Source organism: Falco punctatus (genome assembly GCF_963210335.1).
Source record: "Falco punctatus genome assembly, chromosome: 4".
NCBI classification, from domain to species: domain Eukaryota; kingdom Metazoa; phylum Chordata; class Aves; order Falconiformes; family Falconidae; genus Falco; species Falco punctatus.
Window position 1 is genome coordinate 73,483,848 of NC_137583.1, and position 20,705 is coordinate 73,504,552.

The 20,705-nt window shown below is 39.9% G+C and overlaps 1 protein-coding gene across 15 annotated transcripts in view; it reads right to left on the reverse strand.

The window, feature by feature from the left end:
- Window positions 1–22: 22 nt before the first annotated feature.
- The window catches only part of PTER (phosphotriesterase related), a 174,023-nt gene continuing 153,340 nt past the window's right edge, over window positions 23–20,705 (reverse strand). For 8 of the 15 annotated variants that reach the window (XM_080386396.1, XM_080386395.1, XM_080386388.1 and 5 more), the window contains 6 exons: window positions 15,054–15,131; window positions 14,261–14,322; window positions 10,285–10,761; window positions 7,808–8,073; window positions 4,228–4,368; window positions 23–873 (listed from right to left, as the gene is read on the reverse strand). In XM_080386396.1, coding sequence (XP_080242522.1) covers window positions 663–873; window positions 4,228–4,368; window positions 7,808–8,073; window positions 10,285–10,716 — 1,050 coding nt within the window. In that variant the 5' untranslated portion in view covers window positions 10,717–10,761; window positions 14,261–14,322; window positions 15,054–15,131 and the 3' untranslated portion in view covers window positions 23–662. Of the gene's footprint in view, window positions 874–4,227; window positions 4,369–7,807; window positions 8,074–10,284; window positions 10,762–12,537; window positions 12,641–14,217; window positions 14,323–15,053; window positions 20,508–20,705 lie in introns of those variants that run through there. The other 7 variants (XM_080386392.1, XM_080386391.1, XM_080386389.1 and 4 more) reach the window with 6 other exon arrangements.

Here is a 20,705-nt window from a genome sequence, read left to right on the forward strand (position 1 = left end):
ACATCTGTAATAATACTGCGCATAAGTTTAAGAGGTCATCAAATTGCTTTATTCAAAAATCTGTTTTTCCACGTGGTTTTTACACTTACAGTTAAAAATAAGTAAAATATTGAACTAGAAAGAAACAATGTATTTTTAGAATTACTTGAGATTTCTTTTGCCTTCTGTTGTCTATGGAAGCTATTTAAAATTCCCAGACATTTTATCAAGCATTATTTGAAGATTGTAAGGATAATTAGAAGATTGACAATATTATAAGGAATAAAAGTACCCCCTGGAGAAGGGAAATTAATTGAAAACAGTAATTTCCTTCAAAGTCCAGATGATGCACCTTCAAACATATTTTTGCATAACATTTAATAATAGGACTAGATTATTCTCTAGAAACAATTGTTTTAAAATTTCAATTGAAAAGATTTTGCAGGTAAGCTCATATCCAGTAAATCATTCATGAACAGACTTCTAGAAGGGAGAAAATACAGAGAGAATACATAATTTTATTGTTCTAATTAAAGAGAAAAATTCATAATCAGTTTGTTCATATCTAATTAATAACTTCCAGATTCTCTGAAAAGAGCCAAGTTTTAAAATAACTGCTCTCCTGAAACAAATTTGAATTTTATCAAGCTTCCCTATAAAATAGGAATATTTATTCATTATTCCTACTTGAAAGTCAACCACTGCTTTGGATTTGCTAGGAGTATTTTATCAATTTTATCTTGGGATATGCCTCTAATTAGCATTTTAGGAACTATATATTTAAGGATATGTGAATATCCATGACCTCCGTATTTCATCAGCCTATTCTTAGTGTGCACATCATGAGCCATCAGAATTCTGTCTTCATAGCCTTCATCGATCAGCATACGAATCCTGCAAAAGTAAAAAGCATACCCATCAGTGAAAGGTTCTCACTCTGTAACAGCACAGAACTGAGCACAATTTACAATTTTTACATTAATGTACTGCTAGTCTGTACTATAACTGAAAACACTTATTTTTAAGTACTCAGAAGACAGGTTTCATATATTTAATTGAAATTAAACCCCATTATTTTATTGAATAAAAAAAACAAAAAAACACCTCTGAAAATATACCACCACACATCTCAAAGCAGAGAAGGAAAACTACCCAGCTGGCAGGTGACTTTGCATTCCCAGTCCTATTAAGTTCATGGAGGAATTCAAGAGCTTCAGCGTCACCAAGCGTGGGACAGGTTTTATATACATAAGTAAGTAATACTTCTACAAAAACTCTTTCTCAGCAGGTTAGTTCTTGCTGCTGTCACAAAGCTAGTCTCATTACGTTTGTTAAAGACCACTCTCTGAGGGACAGGTCCTTTAAGAAGCCTGGTTCAATTACACAAACACTTCCACACCTTTAGTTAATTCCCATTTAGCAAACCAGGCTAATAAAAATTTGCAGCTGTCAGCATCATATTCCATATAGACAGTTATCATCCAAACATGTTTCAAGGATGTTCATTAAAGAAGAAGATAAATAAGAGGCATTGCACAGTGCTAGCACATGCCAAGAAGTACGAGGTGTTAATATAGTAGCTCAGCTAAACAGACTTGGCAAAACAGCAACAAGTCCGCTTGGAAAAAGAAGTAATCCTCCTGGTCACTTCCTTGTAGCAAGTCTGCTACAACAAGTCCTTCTGTTCAACACTTCACTCTGGTAGCCTTAACCCCTTGCTCAGCTCATTTTTTAGAATTTATTTGGTGGGTGTCTAAACTGCTGTATTGCATGACTCTTAAGTTTCCTGCTAAGCTTCAGTTTAGTTTGGTGATAAATTGTAGCACCAAAGTGGCAGAGACGGACAGACCTGACCTGGAAGTGCTTGTTTCTCATGAAGGCACCCAATTCCATCATTTGCCAGCACTGTGAAATTCTAATTCTTACCTTCCTGACTGTGCTTTGGTCAACAAGAAAGCAAATAATAGTCTTATAAGTAACCATACTATATCTGAAAGCCCTTACTATCAGTTTTCATTACAATTAGTTATGAGGGAGATACATGTAGCAGGACGGGCAGCAGGAAGAAGGCAAGTAAGATAGAACTTGGTAAAATATAAGCATCTTCCAAAAAAAAAGTGCCATACAGTGCACACCACTATGTACACCATAGTATTACATCAGAAGTAACTTCTCCAGCCTGCAATACAGAGGTGCCACAAGCCAACCAAAGAAAAAGAGCAATGACACTGGAGGGACTAAGTTCCTGCCTGATTAAACATCTTAGAATCCTTTCATATTTGGACTAATTTCATGGATTGGGGAGGCATGTAGTCCTTTACATTCCATATTCATTGCTGCTTTTTGATCATTCCTGTAAGTTTAGTCAGTGCTTGCTTCTGACTTATAGAAAAAATGTCCTTAACAAAATCAGCTTTTTACTTGCATTGGCAGTAGACTGCAACAAAAATGCATAGGTACACACACGGTTGAACAGTGTTTGAGTAGGTACTGCATGACTACAAAGTTTACGTTTTGAATAGACAAGACCTGAACGTATATTTTCCATCCAGTATTTTCATCAACACATTTAAAGGTCAATTTGATTTCTACCTCTCTGGTGCTGTTTGACAAAAATACCCCCAAACCCTAAGGCAATCGCCACTGCCATCCTATGCCCAGTGTGGATTCATCAAAAGCCCAACAAAATCCATTTAAGGGGACTGCTAACTCAGTGCATGTATTCATACCATACAATGAGAAGACAAACTTTGTATTTTCTTCCTGTGAACAGCCTGCTACAAGAAATACTCAGGTACCAGAGAGTTCAAGAAGAGACATTGGTGGCTGAGCAAGTATCGTGGATGGGATGAAAACTGCCACGGCTGAACAAGCACTTGCTAACCAAGGCACAGTCCATTCATCCACACATACTCCTCACAGTGTTTCTGTACCCGCTGACCTCCTCTGGCACAGGGCAGGGGAGGAAGCACAGGGGAGGGGAGCAACTCTACTCATTCTGAGTGTGAAAACTGGGTTCATTGCAACAGCTTAAAATACGGACTGCAAGACTGAGAGCCATGTTACGACAGAGAACCAATTTCTATCATGAAAAGCAGCAGCAAACGCTTGGCAGTAAGTGGAATAGTAACCACGGCACCTTCTTAAAAAGAGAACAGTCTGAAAACAGAGAAGGTTATTTTTGAGGTTAATCTGACAATGAGGGGGAGGGAAGCTATGTCTGAAATGTAAACAAAAGCTAGAAAGTTACTTCATTAGTGATCAGGGATCCTAAAATCTTTCTCATCAAGCAGAATGAAAGAACTGTTTGCGACTGGAAGGAAAAAAAGACACAGGCAGGATGGCACCCCACCCCTCAGAAACCTGCCACTTCACTGCACGCAAACACTGTGCACAAAAAACACAGGAGGATCACACCTCCAGACAGAGTCGGAGCGAGATGCCCATTCCCAGCTGATCCTACCTTCTCTCAGTTTCTGCAAGGAACACATCTCCTTGGCAATACCTCGTGTTAGCACAGCACAACAGATCTGCTGTGCAGCTAAGCTGATACTGCATGTGCTGATGAGAAGCAGGGAAGAGGTATCCTGCCAGTGGGGCAAGTAATTTCACGTTGTGAGCGTGAGGAGCTTGGGAGTTCTGAAGAGACAGGAATCTCATCCTTCAGAAGAGGGAGAGGGCAAAAGGAGAAGGGGGGGGGGAGGGGTGGTAAAGTGCTTGGAAGAAAAAAAGTCTGGTTTTCATGATGGAAGCACAGGATCAGATCCACTCATGACAACCAACAAGTTTTGCTAAGTTAGCACATTCTTGAAGCGATGTAACAAACTCAGATGATGCTTAGTAGCATCACTAGGATTCCAATACTATGTTTCAAACCAAAGACAAACCCTAACATAAATCCAGTATCTCCAGCCTTTTCTTTTTTACAGTCTGTATAAATGCAGTAAATGATAAAATTCAACCAGATCAGCATGGAATTAGGATGGAGAATGAAGTTAAAAAAAAATCTCTTCATCTTCTTCTCAAGTAACACTAGGATTCTACATCTTCCTTTGCAGATCAAAGAAATTACACTTGCTGCTCTGAAGATATGGTGACAGCAGAAAAAAAAAAGTTGTTATTTTAGGATGAAAAAAAGACAATTTTGAACAGCAAGCAGAATCACTCTGTGATAGCCTTAAAACGAGTACCAATAATACCAATTTGTCAATGGCAACGCTACAGCTTAAACGGCATGAAAGCAGATACCTTGCAATTCTTTCATTGTCACTCGGCATGTCAATATCAGGATGGAACTGGTAATGAAGAAATTCTGTACCGAATAGGTCATACTCTAAATAGCATCCAAGTTTAGCAAATTCCAGAAGTTTCTTTGTATCAAATATGGTCCTGCAGAACATATATAAGACAAAGTCAGCATTGAAACAGGAAGAAAAAAAATCTCATGGTATGAGGATAGGTATTTTGCAACTTCCTACTTGCAAGGAGCAAACCCAGTAATCTAAGATTTAACTCACCGTTTTGAAAAACAGGACTCCAGTCTGACACATGCAACTTAAGCTGATACACAGCATTGTCTTTCTCACATTCATTTGGGACTTCATGCATTAAAAAACACCCATAACAAACCTAACTCTTCCCCCATGAAATAATGAAAATATTTATGATAATCTTTAAATGGAAACAGGAAAGTTACTTACTTTTGATATCACTAACCCTCTCAACAGACAACCTAACAAGGAAGGACATTTAAGGAGGAGGTTAATTCATAGTGACATTTTAAAAAAAGACAATGGATTACTTACACAAGACAGATTTACTTTCCCAAAAGAGTTACAGGAGACAGCTACATCCAGGGCTTGTTTCATCTATCACACACCCGGTAATACACAACTTTGTCTTTAGTTCCTGTTCTGTACAGTGATGTTTCCAGACTGTCATTAGAACAGCAATACATCATTGTTTGCACTGGGATCTGGCCAGAACACCTTAAAAAAACGCTCTCACTAAAATATATAATGGCACTGTGAGTACCTAGGATATGAGCTTTGCAGCAGATTTGGAAAGTGAAGGAACAAAGCTACTAAAACCTACCACTCATTTGGAAAAGAATGGCAACTGCAATAAGAGGTCTCTGGAATATTTTTTGTCTTTGAAACAATTTTACCAAGAGTATAACATATCCAAAGGAAAACAAAAACACTCAAATGATATATTATAATTTATCTTTATAACCATAACACATTTTTTTTCTTCTAAGGAAAAAACCCAGTTTCCACAAGAACAGCACAGTTAACTATAAGGGCAATAGTTTATTTTTTTTTTATTATGGCAGATATTGATGTCACAAAGTAATTTTACCCTATACAATTACATCACAGTCTATTGCTACGGAAATGACTGATGTCACAATTTCAATACTGTGGCTTAACAACGGGCCCAAGTAGGAGGAACAGATGGGTTGATAGAAAGAAAACCCTTGTTCAAGCAAGCCTGCCATCAGCAGGAGTCTAAGACTTGCCAACTGTAATTAATAAAAAATGGTATTTTAAAATAAATGCTACAGTTTATAGAGATTGAACATTTATCACCAAGCGAGTTTTAAAAGTGCAGAGCAAGTCAACGGTTTATTTTAGATCCAGCCCTGCTCAGTTCACAGGGAGATGGTAGCCAAGAGTATTCATTCCTGCGCAGGTGGCAAAACCCACCCAACAATGTATTTCAAAATCCCAGCCAGAATAATTTCTTTTAAAACTATAGTTAGTGGTGTGCTTCTGGTTGTTCCGTCCCAACGAAGAGCAGGAGAGCTTCATTTCATCAGCCATCAGATCCCTTTGTAAAGCACACAGCAGCAGGAGTTCCCAGCTTTAACTGCTGATCTCCATGCTGGAATCAGGTACAACACTGTCCCTGCACAGCCACGTACACATGGAAAAGAAGATGGTACAGAGGGAAGCATCCTGTAGTTTGGACTTCATCCATAAATCACCTCAGGGATACCCACGAAACCATTAGCACACAGGCATTTGTAACAGTTGCTGTCAAGTCTTCTAACAAAAGCTACTCAAGTGAGTAAATGCTGATCTCTACCAAGACACCTTTATAACTTTAATACCGAACAAATGGCCAAAGCCAAGACTCAATAGCTTTTGCTTCCAAGCCTTTATCTACACCATAGCTTCACTACAGACATTTGATACCTTTTGTTCTAAAGTGCTAAATTGTAAAACATGGTAGCCAGCATTTTAGTTTTATCATTTGATTGTAAATCCACCTGAAAACTACCATTCTGTCTATTTTAAAAGCAGACGTGAAATATGGAGCTATGTACAAATTTATCTCACATTTAAGGGACTGGGGTGCTCCCACATGGATTCTTCTCACTGGAGGAGACTTAAAATGTTAAATGCACATTGCTAAGCCAAACTTCACAGTAGTTTAGAGACTATGTTATAGCAAGTGCCAACCTGAATGTGTGAAAGTAATGATAGGAGGAGTACAAGGAAATGTCATATTGTTCATCAGCAGCTGTTAGTGAAACTGCACCTCTGTCTTAACTGTTTTCCTACTTACATTGCTTATTTTCCACCAATAAATCACTGAATTCAATGATTTACAACTGCATATAAAGGCAAAAAAACCCACAACTGGATGTTTACGTTATATCAAAATGGCATTGTTGTATCAAAAACACCTGCAGTTTGCTCAGTTCTCTGATAAAAAGATTTAAATAATTAGTCTTTCTTTAAAAAGGAGAGAAAAATATAGCTATAGATACAATGAAATGCAGGTAAATACATACAGAAAGCTCATACCATTTATATATCTTCATATATAAATACAATTTCACAGCACTGAATTTTATGTTCCTAAAATCCCTAAGTAAAACATTGAGCTCTGTGTGAATACAAAACACCTGTAGCTCGATTTGCAAGCTTTTACAGCCTGTAACTGCTAGAAACTTGGAGCACAGTGCTCTTGCCTGTATTGCACACACATTGAGGGCAAACAATCCAATTGCTGAGAATCATATGACCACAAATCGTCTCCATTTTTCAGCAACTGGCCAAACTAATCAATGCTTGGTCATTTTCCAGCTCACCATGAGCAACACAAGGTCACACAAAACTGATTTGGTAATGGAGGCTGTGTTTCTAAACTATAGAGAGAAAAGCACCCCAATTCCCCTCCATACCTGATATGGGGCTCCTGCTTTTTGCTCTCAAGGAAAACTAAGTTAGCTCTCTGGTCTATGCTAAGAACTATCAAAACCCCAGCTATTTTCATTTTAAGCAATATTTCTTCTGTCTGGTAGCAAAGATCTGCCTTCTGCTTTGATCCAGAATCCAGCCAAATTAAGGAGGTCTCCATTGGCTTCTGTGAGATTTTGGTAAGGCCTGTAAGAGTGGCCCAGTTTTCAAAAAGGCTGGAAGTCCAGCAGCTTCCCACCCAATTTGGTGAGAGCTGCTCAATGTCCAATGCTTTGCAAATACACAGGTATTTGTGCAGGGATACAAATTAATGGAATTCCCGTTTAAAAAAAAAAAAAAAAAGTGGCTGCAGTTATTCCTAATGTTGCCCCCAGGGCTTCAAATAGAGCATTTAAAATACCAAAATCTCTTTATCAATGTGAATCTAAAAGCTGATCCTGACTGAAGGGCTGGAAGCTCTATAAAAGCAGTTATTCTGAAGTCAGTAAACTTGAAGATAATTCTTCATGTCGTGATCCCAGGGCACAACAGAAACCAAGACATCTGCAGCATAGTTCCCCAAAACCCCAGCATGTTGTGGCAACACTGCCAGAAAGACAGCAGAATAGTTTGCTTACCTGTCGAGGTGAGACATGACTGTCTTCGAAACATCAGCCCCAGCTTCCTGCAGAATGCGGATAATCTGGAAAGGTGCATCGCTGTTCCTGCCAGGATGGATGATAACGGGGCACCCAAGCTGTGACTGAGCCTGTGCTGTTGCCTGAAGCACTCTGTGTTCACTCTGAGTTAAAGGCCAAGAGCAACCTATTTCTCCCACCACACCACACTTGGTGTTAGTTCCATCCGCTCCGTTGAGTATCTCATCAACAATAATGCCTGTAAGCTAGAGAACAGGAAAATGAGATTTTTTATTATTAATACTATTTGTGTTAAATAGCATCAAAATTGGCCTATGGACAACATGCTAGTTATACTCCTGATGTCTTTCTGAACTTATTTAATTAACAGTTGTGTGTGTGAAAACACTGCAGGTAAAATCTGGTTTCTGTCAACTACTGTTATGCTAGCCATTCGCTAGGGCCAAAATAAACACAGAGGCAAATCAATTTAACAGTATCCACTCACACAGTCATCCAGGTTTGCCAAGAAAACTGGTTTACATATAATTTGAACACTGATTTAGGCTGAGACTAATTTTTATTTTTTAAAAAAAAGTTACGTTTATCATGAAACCTGTGCCTTGCACTCCTGAATTGGCTCCAGAAAGAGTTCAATGTGATTTCTTGTGAAACAAGGCATCAGATAATAAGGAAACCTTGTCATTCAGACAGGGAAGGGAGAAACGCTGGCAAAGATCCTGAAGAGACAAGTTTAAGGCAAATCCTGCTTGTGGGAATGCCAACATAAAACAACCGGTGCTCTGCTGACTTCAGAACTACAAGAACAAAGCTCAGCTGACAAATTTACAGGGTGAAAATTAGCTTGCTTTTAAAATATTCATAGACAAAAAAATACATCAGAATCTCCTAGTAAAAGCAGTTTGTTATAAAAGCTTTAGGTTTTGCTTTCAGAATAGGCCATATATCTTAAAGTATACATTCAGAAATCAGCACAAAATGGCGTTGATGATGACCTTCTAATTCTGGCCCTGAATGTTGAGGAAATAATGATTTTAAGGAAAAATAAAGTGAGCAAAGGAAGAAGAAAGGTTTGCAAGCAAATCCAGGAAACCAAAAAACCCCAAAGCAAATACTAATTTGGTTATTTTCAAATACATTTTAAAATAAATCTGTAACTTATCTCTACTCCACACCTTGTCTCCTCAACAGCTTCACACAATATCTTAGTAAATAGTGTACACACAAGTCAGTCCAAGCTATTACAATTTGCAGCAGGCTTCTGTCCAACACTTTATCCTATGCTCATATGCCTTCTGCTTCATGTATAACCAGTCTAGCAACCATTTCTGTAGACAACCAGACACAGAATTTACTCCTCTCCTGAAGAACGTTTCTCAAAATACTCAGATTATCTTTGTCTAATCAGAAAACATACCATCATGTCAAATTCACTGGTAAATGAGGAACCACCAGTTATCATGGATCAGTCACTGCACAACCCTTTCTAAGTAACTGTCTTCTGGACTGGATTAAGTATTGATTACCTGCCGAGTACAGGACATCTGTGGGTCTCCAACAGTCCACCAAATACAGAAAGGAAACCTTTGTCCCTAGAAATCTATTTGTATCAAACTTCAAGCAATGGATGAATATTTAGGAAAAGTAGTACTGTTCCATACAGCTTGGGCCAGATTGTGTCCAGTGTGGTTGGCAGCACTGCTCAAGTTTTGATCATTGATTTTTAAAATTAATTTGACTCATTTGTAAACTGCGACAGATTTTTTAAAAAAATTCTCAGTTCTGTTCATCCATATCCACAGCTTCCTGCCTTAGAGAGTTCCCTTCCCTCTTCTCCCTATCATCACATTTGCTTAATAAAAGATGAATGTTTATTTTTGTAGGAATATCAGGGGACCTCAGTCATTAACACATTGTCTTAGGCACCGTACAAACAACCTTATGTAGACTCTGCCCTGAGAAGTCTGGACAAGTGGTAAAGAACACACATATAACACACAGCCTGAGCAAAGCAATGATTTACAACTGTCCTATAAATATTGCAATTATTTATGCTTTCTACAAGAATTCTGGGTGATCTCATTGGGAAGCAATTAGCCAGAAAAAGAGACAAAAGAGGCAGAAGGAATATACTCCTTCCTTAAAAACTGTAAAAAGAACAGGATAACTGGTGCTGTACCAGATGCCCACACATGAAGTATTTTATTTTCCTTTTACTGTTGCATTATAACAAATCCCCGAGAGAAAATGGAGCTTAAGAACTGGAAATGCTGACAGATAATCCCAGCACACCCAAATAGTGCAGGTCCAGCTATAAGACACAAACAGTAATGCTGTTCCAAAGTTAACACTGAAAATTTCTAGATTTCATCTATTTGCTGGAACTCCACTCCAACTTTGACCCACCCAGGGATAATTCATATGACTGAGACACTGAAGCAACGGCTAAGACTTACTTGCTCCACTGTCATGGCCTGTGTTTGAGAAGAATGAGTGGAATCCACATAAAACCCAGCCCCAGCAATAATATGGACTCCAGTTTCTTCAGCAAGTTTCTTCAAAGTATTCATATCCCGACCAATTCCTGTAGTTGTGTTTTCCACAATCGTCCCACCACCTGCTTCTTTAAAATGCAACAGCTCCTCCTTCACAGCATCTGTTTCCTGATACAAAAGAAGGTTTTCTTTATGGCTGTAGGGATTTTGCTTAATCCAAAACAAGTTCTTCATCTCAATAGGCCCATCACACAGAGGTTCTTGGCCTGGAGAAGGTGGGCAAAAACAGCTGCTGTAGTTCATAGTCAAGTGTTCGTGAGTCAACGTATAGCCAAGGTGGTCTGGCTCCACAAGGCCCAAGACAGTCTGCACTTTCCCACTCAAGGAAGGCATTTTTCTTCAACAGAAGTGAAAAAAATAATCAGATCTTAAAAGTGTCTAGGGAGGAAGAAGAAAGGAAACCAAAACATTTCAGAATGAGCAAACCTTTCTTACACAATTTCTGAATTTCCTCCTCCCTCTCACAAACATACCTACATACTGTGTGTGTTTGCTGGAATGTTCTGAAACAGTTTCCAGTAGAGTGGTCAATATGAAAAACAAAGTTGGTTTTTTTTTTTTAATGCAACTGTGCTTGTATCAGTACTTTAGCAATGTAAACACATCTAAATCACATTGCAGTACAAGGAAATCATCATCATTTATTGTGCTACAGTCAATATCACATTAAGATAAATATTTCCTATTTAATAACAACCACTGTATGTTCATTTAGGATTCTCTGCTCTTCAGCAGCTGTCAAATTTTGTCAGCTTGAGCCACCAGACGAACACACTTGGCACCAAGGCTTGAATATTCCTTACTGGTACATTCAGTTTATTTATCTGTGTCCTCCAAGATTCACTGTCCTGCTCACATGCTGAGGAAGCTAGTCTGTGTTCAGGCACCTTGTCTGCCCCTCTGCATGAGGAGCTCGGGGATGGGGGTGATCACCTGCTCCTTCAGCTTCAGCAGGCATTCTAGCAGCTGTGCTGTGGAGGTCCGGAACAGCCCTGGACAACTTTTCCAAGGCTGACAACAGTTACTGAAGATACAGCGTGGCCCTCAACCAGTAGGGTAGAAGCCAAGGTGCTCTTCCCATCAACTTCATTGGCCAAATATTTTAACAGTTAAGAACAGGCCTTAACCTAACAATTTATATGGCTCAGCTTCTAAGAGACTTTTTCTTCATCTTTAGCATGAATGATACGACGTTATTTCCCAAAACTTCAAATGAATGTGACAAAGACATACACTGTGGCTACTGTCTGCAGCTGGTTCACGTCAAAGGCATCTGCCCTGTGCCAGTTTGGTCTGACTCACTGCAGGGCAGAATTAGCTGCAGTTCTCGCCATTGGGATTTTGGGGTATTTTTTTCTTTTGGGAGTGGGGGTAGTCTTTTTTGTTTATGTGCTCTATTAAAATTAAACATAGCTGGCTACCCAGTTCATGTTAGATCTTCCTGATGCTAGTTGCAAAGGCTTGAGGATATACAGTTATAATCCCTAGTCAACCAAAATCATCAGTTATGAAACAAAATACATGTTTAATCATGTCCAGAGGACAGGACTAACTAGAGCATGCATTATTGATTAAAGAGAGAGGTCCTTCCCATTTCTGTCTCCCCTTTTAGTGAATAATGTCATAAACATGGGTTTGTTACTGGTGAAGCCCTCTGAGGACATTTTCCTTTTAACTGCTAAAGTTAATCTACCAGGATGACAGAAAAACTGAAATCTGAAGGGCAGTGAACTCTACATATCAAAGGGCACAAGAAATTTGGGGATACTTTCATCTCACAAGAATCAGCCGTTGTCAGAGTACCAATGTATGAAAGTGACCCAGCCCCCTGCAAAAGGCAGGTATCACCTGCCTTAGTGAAGTCTGTAGTGCTGGCAGTTACTTTAATAAGAAAACTTGGCCATCCATACGAAAGAGTAAGGACTGACTGACTGCCTTCTTGCCTTGTGTGAAAGCAGACTTAGGAAGAACTGTTCTCTTATCAATTTCATTTCTTGACTAGTGTTGACTTGTTTGAGAAGGCAGAAGAATAATTACTCTCATAGAACAGACTGCTGGCTGATTAATATAATGATTTATTTTTTGCCAATTAAATTGAGAAGTGCATTATTTCAGAAAATATTATTCTTGAGCAAATAATTAAAAGCAAAATACCTGCCTTAGTCAGAAACTGCTGCTAGCTGCAATTCAATTAAGTTGTCCAACCCAGTCATTAATTCCATCCTGGAACGAAGCTGGTGCTCTATAGAGCAACCCACTATTTTGGAGAAAGTTCAACGATCTGAGTCATTTTTATATGCGCAGCAAAGAGACTAACATAATTCTAAGATAATTGCATTACCTTTGCTTTTTTTTTTTTTCCTTTTTCCCAATATTAAAGGTCTACACTCTGGTATTCAGTAAAACCCTGACAGCATGAAGAGTGATAACTACTCTCTGCATTGGAGACACACTTCCCTTTCCCCATGTTAACTGACAATTTTCAAATCCATTTATTAAGTTAGGAGAACAAACCTATATAAATATTTTGTTATATAATTAAATGTGTAAGTATTGAAGTTCTTTTGCTAAAACTTGACAAAAATCGATTACAAGTCTGTTTCCTTAACAAGTTTCCACTTCAGTTTTTTAGTTATTTAATAGTGCAGTTAGTCAAAAAGGCCACTGTCATTGAATGTGAATTTTTGTTCACTTTCAGATTACTACTCTGATGAAAAGTTGACTTTCAACATTGCTTCCCACTAATTCCTTTCTGACACAGTTAATTTAGATTACCCTCATCTGGCCTGCCCACTGCAAAGACCTATGGTTGCCTTCATGAGATCTTACAGCCTGGGGCTGCTGTCTCCTGATTTGTAACTACAGGAAACCTCTAAAATGACCAGTTCTAGGGCCTGATCCTCTTGTAGCAGATACCAATCTGTTGATTTTTAAACGCTAGTTTTCAGATTATAGCACACAGAGAGAGTTTACAGAACCAGTGCCTATTATTGAACCTTTTGACTGAGGCCAGGGATTTTCAGCATCACAAAAACGGAAACTGACACAAACAGCATTTAAAGTAGGCCTAATTTTATCTGCATGAAAAATATGATTAATATTAATGTTTGTGCCTGCTTACTAACACAGTTTTAGAAACCCACTGCTTTTAATAAAAAAATTATGAAAAATAAAGACAGCCAACAACCTGTGACTGGAATTTTTAAAAGCACTGTCCTGATATCTTCCCTACTGTCATTTACATAGACAGCATTCCCTGATTATGTTATAATGATACATTATTCCTAACAAGATTCACCTGATGGAACCAGAATTTAATTAGTGTCTTTAAAACAGATTTTAGGTGAAAACAGATTTTAAATGGAATGAGCACTGCTGCTTAATTTAACCATGTATGTTACTACAGAAATCAACGTTCATGTGCTTTACTAATAACATGCATGCCATGCTTTACACAGAAATTTATTCTGAGAAAGTTTCTTTTTTCATACACCAAAGACTGAATTCATATCACCTCATTTAGCTATCTAAAATGATGTATGTCTTCCACAGAATAATTGTCTAGACCATTTTCATAGCGGAGATTGAAAGACATATCCATAGGCAACTCATCCAGCCCATTTTGCATGTTCGTAATAGGACAGGGCAAGTTACTTTCTGTAATATCAGCCTCATTCCACGGACTACAGAGGGAGCCAAGAAAGAGTCCTGGACCACACAAATGTATTTTAGATGGTCCTACATAAGACACGTGAATTGTATTTCCTGAATCTTAACCCAGTCTGAGGGGAGGGGGAAAGGTGCCAATTCCTATGACAAAAGATAAACAGGTACGATCTCATCTGGCAATGACAGGTATTTTGGTTTTGGAAATCACCAGTTTAAGCTTGGTATCACCACGGTGCTCCTGCACAGATCAAGGCTCCTCTGCTCCAGATGCTGTATAAACAGAGAAATAAATGTTTTTTCCTAAAAATTAGATATTCAGATTTTAAAAAAAAAGCTATTTTTTAAAATATAACCAGAACTTGCATTATTTCACTACAGCCTTGAAACAATACCTTAACATTTCTGTAATAAACTCTGGACAAATCTTTACAACCACCAATTGTATGGTGCATAAAATATGACTCTCGCTATTAGCCAACTATTAAATACAGGTGAAGTAAGTATTTTGCTAGAGGTACTGTTAAGAGTAAAGAGACTTGCTGCTAAAAAGGTTATAGTACTGCATTTCTGACTCCGGTAAAAACTCCACTGAGTTCAGAAGATGTTTTGCCTGAATACTGATGACAAGATTTGTGTTTCTGCTTTTCCCATCTGAAACTTGCGCTTCAGTCATTGTGTCATTTTAATGGTCTTGTAATGGGAATTCTCCCTAGGTTTGGATTAGTTGTTTCCCACAGTAATCTCATATTGCTGAAACACTATAATCACATAAACACAGTTTCCACATGCTAACACCGCATTTGTTTTGATTGGATAAGCACATTTTAACGGTATTAGTACAGATTCTCTCTAGACTTGTATGGGAATCATTTTATTGCCATTACATTACAATGTAAGATTACAGGGATGCTAAATCCAGGTTGCTGTGACATAAAATTTACAAAAAAGGCAAAATAATGGCTCAATAGGTGCTTATTATATTCAGAAAAAGTTAAACACACCTGTCATTCAGAAACAAAGGCTGCTCTGGCTGCATCAAAAGCACTGTAAGAGGGTCTTTCCTTTATAACTATGCAGTCCTAGGAAATAAAACACAGTTGTGTAGATATATATATAGGTTCGCTATATATTTAAAGATGGAGAAAAAGCCTTCATACTTTGAGCAACCTCTACAAAGCATGGAAAAGCCCCACATTAGAAATATATGCACATCTGTAGTAAATTACCATTAGCTACTCTATGCAGTGTTATCCCACCATTCTCCACATGTAAACATTTTGGGATGAAGGAAGAAGTTAGCAAGACAAAGGAAGAGGAGAGGCAGAGAGTAAGAGAACATGTGTAGACTATGTCAGGAAGAATTTTAAAAATGAACTTCTTTCCCTCTTACCTTATGCTTCTGCCAACTCTGTAGAGGTTTACAGGGTGGAAGGAAATCAATACTGCTAGCACGGTTCTATCTCTTCCCCATCAGACAAGCAAGTTTTCTAACTTCTCTGACAGATGGGTGCCAGATCTACTTTTATCTTCTCCAAAAATTTATTCAGGAGCACTAATTACAGGACAAACATGCCTGAAACCCAGCTGTCTCACACACTGGTTTCAATAAGCGTGGCTTTTTTGCTCCTGCACAGCATCAGGGAAGTGCAGCTACAAGGGCTGTGGAGCAGAGCTCACCACAGCTGCCTGGGTAAGAGCAGCAATAGGACTGAACGTGCATCTGCTCCAGGACAGATGCAGGCTTACCTGCCATTTAGCCCAGCAATTCCCTCTGTGTCAACGGCTGCAAAGGTGTCCAACAGCCCGTGATGCCGTATTACTACAGGGGCACTCTCACAGCTCTGCTAGCTGTCTCTGTGTCACGCGAGCATCCGTGCTGTGTTACACAGCACATCTCATACTGCTTTTGGGTTATTTTGCCCAAGAAACAATTCGGAAATGGGGTAAAAATACTATGAAAAAATGCAGACACAGGCAAATTCCTGTCTCTTCTGCAGAAATGGCAGATAGCTTATCTGAAGGTGACACAGGTTATTCTCATTGAAGTCATAATTGTTCTTCCCTGTCTTCAGAACTGACATGGGTCAGAAGTGATATTTGGTCTTTTTCCTCTTCCAGGCTGGAGCTATGAGATTATCATGATTTGCTGAACTTCAAGCTAACTCAGAAAAATGAGTCAAGGAAAATAATCTTATCTATTCAGAGGCAGTGGATTTTTTTTTCATTACCTTCATACTCTTTATCAGGTAAAAAGTACGACAGCTTTTCAAAGTATGGCCCCTTGCCTACTGCAGAAGTGTACTAAGGGAACAAGCACACATTAGTACTTCCATGAGCATCAACACTGAGACACAGCTTTGTGTGATCAATGTCACACAGAAAATTTTTCATGCCTTGACTAAAGCTCTTCTCAGAGAGGAGGGGAACACTTACAGCGCCTTTCTCCTACAAGAACTCCTGTCTAACTCCACATGAGCTGATGTTGCAGCTCTTTCCTTAACGGGGCACCTGCAGTTCCCTATCTTTGGGTGGCTGTATTTTCATACAGCAAGTAAGAACCTCACCATTTCGGATATATGTAATCTCTCAACTGGGTAGAAATTGACCAACAGATTCAAAACCTAGAGAACTCTATTTAAAAAGCATCACCTATCCCTACCTTACCACACTTTTCCCCAAAACACACTGTTTTGGAGATAGAATACTGAGTTAGTGCTGTGGCCTACTTCTGGTCCCCAGACCGTTCAGAAACATGTATTTCCTTAAGAAGCCAAGCTAAAATAAATGCTAAATATTGGTTTTCACTACATCTTCTATATATGCTTTGAGCAACCAAAAAAACCTTTAAACCATAGAAGTGAGAAGGGATACTGAAAGTAAGACATTATATAAAGTTACAATACGTACTCTGAAAAAAATTAGGAGATCTTTAGCCAAGCCTTATATGATCCCACAATGATAAGGAGAAGTCCCAGCAAAATATACATGTACACACATCACAGCAGTTATGGCACTGGCAATGTTCTACAACCCAAAAGCGAAGTCACTTAAATTTTAAGATCATTTTAAACAATATTACATATACGTGAAAAGCCAATACATTGATTCCCTGCACTCAGAACCTCTGAAAAGCACACTAAGGGGGGAGGAACTGGGGAGCGAGAAGCACAGCTTTTAAATGTTCACCTGAAAGGGTGAGTGAAAATTCTGCCTATTCATTCCATTGCTCAGCTAGTGGCAGACAGATAGACCTTCCAGCTTCACATGTTTTGAGGGTCACATTCTCACTCTAGCTAGGCTTTGAGCCAGACATATATAGAACAGATTTCTTCCTTACAGTTGAACAGCCACACCAGAACAAAGTGCAGCCTCTCGTATCGATTTCACTGTATGGCCATACCTTTGGGATCAAAGCAAGCATATGTGATCTGCATGTGACTGTGTATGCACGTGTACAGTGATATGCCCCAGAGGCAAAGTCTAAGCCACTTAGTATGTAATACTTCACACATATGGGTTTTTTTCCAATTTGGTTAAAGTTCAGCTGTTGTGAACAGAACAGTCAGACTTTTATTTTACCTTATTTCTGTGCAGAGAAGTCTCAAATCTAAGCTTCTCTGAGCAAAGCCATATTGAAGTTTCTCCTCCTGAGAGAGATCTGAGCTCAACATCCCTGTAAGTGTTTTTTCATCAACATCTCCTTGAGAAAAACTTCAGGGAATTTCACATTTTGGGCAGCTTCCAATATTACTCTTGATAAAAGGTCAGACAAAATCTCTCCCCTAGGGTCCAACATTAAATTAATTATATCTTACATGCACACATAGTGGTTTTAGGCCAAAAATCAGATCTGAAGTCACATTAATGCTATATGCAAATATGGGCTGAGTCCTACATGTAGATACATACATTTGTATTCTTAAGCCTAAACAGAATCATACGTGGTTCTCATGGATGCTGGGCTACAAGCACATACTCTCTTTCTTGCTAGGACAAGAAATAGGAAAAAAGTCTGTGCTTTACAGGAATGCATGTCCAGTCTTCATTCCCTCAAGATTTCAAATTTGAAACAAGCATATATCTAACTCTACTCTTACTGTTATTCTCATTGACTTTATTTGGTTTTCTCTCTACTTAAGGTCACATACACTTAAATATTTTCACAGGAGCTTAAACATTTCAGCAAGCATGTTAGAGCATTCTCGCTCATTTGTGGAGTGATCACCAAGAGCCACATCAAAGCACTCTATGGATCTTTACCTGCAGAAATAAAGAAAAAAGGAATGGAGGTCTAAGATATTGAAGAACAGACATCATCCATCTTACCGCACATATCTAAGCAATGCAAAAGTCACGTTCATTGCCACCTCCTGATCAAGACTGGACATTACCTTCTAGAAAAATTCATATGAATGAACCCCAAGATCAGCTTTGTGGCAGAATGTACCAGTAACTGATCCACTGAGACCTGTGAAGTCATGCACAGTGGAAAACAGCATGAAGATGGGGTTTAGTACCTCATTCAAGATTGCAGACTGCAGCAACTGGCGCAAGCAGGCACTTTCAGAAAACCACTTTCTTTACTAGTGAGTGATGGGGTTAGACGCAGAGAACTAAATTCAGTTTCCTATCACTGCAAACAACCGTAGCCCAAAACTTGCAACCAATCTGAAGACCCACTGGAAAAAAAAAAATACCCTGAAAAAAGCCTTCACGGTTTCCACTGTGACTGTTCTCTATGGCTGTGTCAGGAAATGGAAGCCCTACGTCCTTCTCAAGGCCCACTTCGCTCTAATAAGAAACTAGCCCACACAAGAGAAGTTAATGTCATCTACCGAAAAGCTTAAAGTTCCTAGGTGTAACTTAGGGAGTATTTTTTGATACCACTTGTCAGTGGCCAAAGGCAGTACCTCTTGTTTCTACCATGCCTGTTAAGTTCTTACCCTTGGTTGACTGCAAGAGCAGAACAGCAAGAACAAGCAACACACACAAGCTGACAAGACTGTCAGGTCACCTGCATATCCTCCTACTTTCTTTCCAGGTATTGCCAAATCTTAACAAGAACCAGACACAGAACCCTGCCACTGTTTTGTCTTTTAGTATCACAAAACGTGCCATCACATTATTTCTGAGAGAGGACACAAACTCAGTATCTTTGTCTTGAAAACTATTAATCAGCTGGTTTTTTTTTCAAAAAAATAAATACTTACTACCCAGTCTAAAGCAAGTAACTGGTCACCTATATGAAGCATAATTAAGCATCTGTACGCCATAGTTGCCACCTTTGATTATAACCACAAAAATGAATATGATAATGGCAAATATTATGTCTGTTAAATTCCAAAACATGTGAGGTATTAATAGTTAGAAATTACATTTATGTAGTCTTTCATGTAAGAATCCCAAAGCACCTGACAAAATGATACAAAAGTACCTATTAGAAGCATCGCTTCACCCATCACTGAAACAGAGCCCCCAGCACAAAGGCAACAACCTTTAAACACCACAGAACACATGCCGACAGGGGATGTCAAATAATGTATCCAGCATAAAGCACAGGGGAATTCCAGACAAGCAAAACAAAATTTTCCAAAAGCAAGTGACCTCTAGCTAAAAATTCATTTCAGTCAAGAGTTATTACAAGCATCTAGTATACAGAAGACACCATTCTTAACATCTGACACACCTAAAAGAAAGGATTATACCTACAAGTGTCTTAGAGATCATATATGCATTCATGCACTTGTCAGGCCAAAAGATGCTCATCCATGTTGCTCACCAACAGGACTTCTATGCCTTGGGACCATGTTCACCACAAGACCTGCTGCAGAGGGGTCGCCAAACACCCAAGGCCACTGTTGGGCTACACCGCTGGAGCACACTTGGCCGAGGGGACCTAAACCTCCCTCCCTCAGACCCGCTCCTGTTGGCAGCTCACCGCTCTGGTGCTAGGGCAGGAGAAAGCAGAGCGTCTGCCACAACTGTGTCTTGTAAAGGGCAGCACACCCAAGGCCATGGAGAAAACACATGGTGCACAGATCCCAACCGGCTCGCAGGCATGCCTGCAGCTTCACTGCTGAGCCCTGTCAAGCTTAAGCACCTCTGGAAGCATCTTGCCGAGGGATGCGGGTGCTTCCAGATGGAGAGGCAGCAGAAGGCAGCCTTTGAAGGTCCCGGTTTTGGATTCAGGCATTCGTTCTTTCACGGAGCGGCCCTCAGGGCCTGACAAGACAGCAGTACTAGTTCCAGCAGTTAACTCGTTATGGCTGTACAAATGTTAAATACCAGCACCGGTAGCGGCAGCGCCGCTGCGCTCACACGGTGAGGCCCGCCTGACCTCGGGGGTTAACCACCAGCCACCCCCGGGCAGCGCTCTTCCACACGGGGGAGGTGTTCCTCACCCGCCGCGGGCGGCCCGGCAGGAGCCCTGCCTGCCCCAGCCGCCATCTCCTCCCCCCTCCGCCGGGGCGGGCCCAGCGTCTCCGCCCGCACGGCGCGGCGGCCGCCTCAGCGCCGGCACCAGAGCCGCGCTCCCCGCCACCAGGCGCTGGCCCGCCCGCCCCAGCCGCCCGCCGCGGCCGGCGCTTCCCGCCCTCCCGGGCCGGCAGCGGAGGGGGCGCAAGCAGCTCTCGCCGCCAGACTCCGACGAAGTT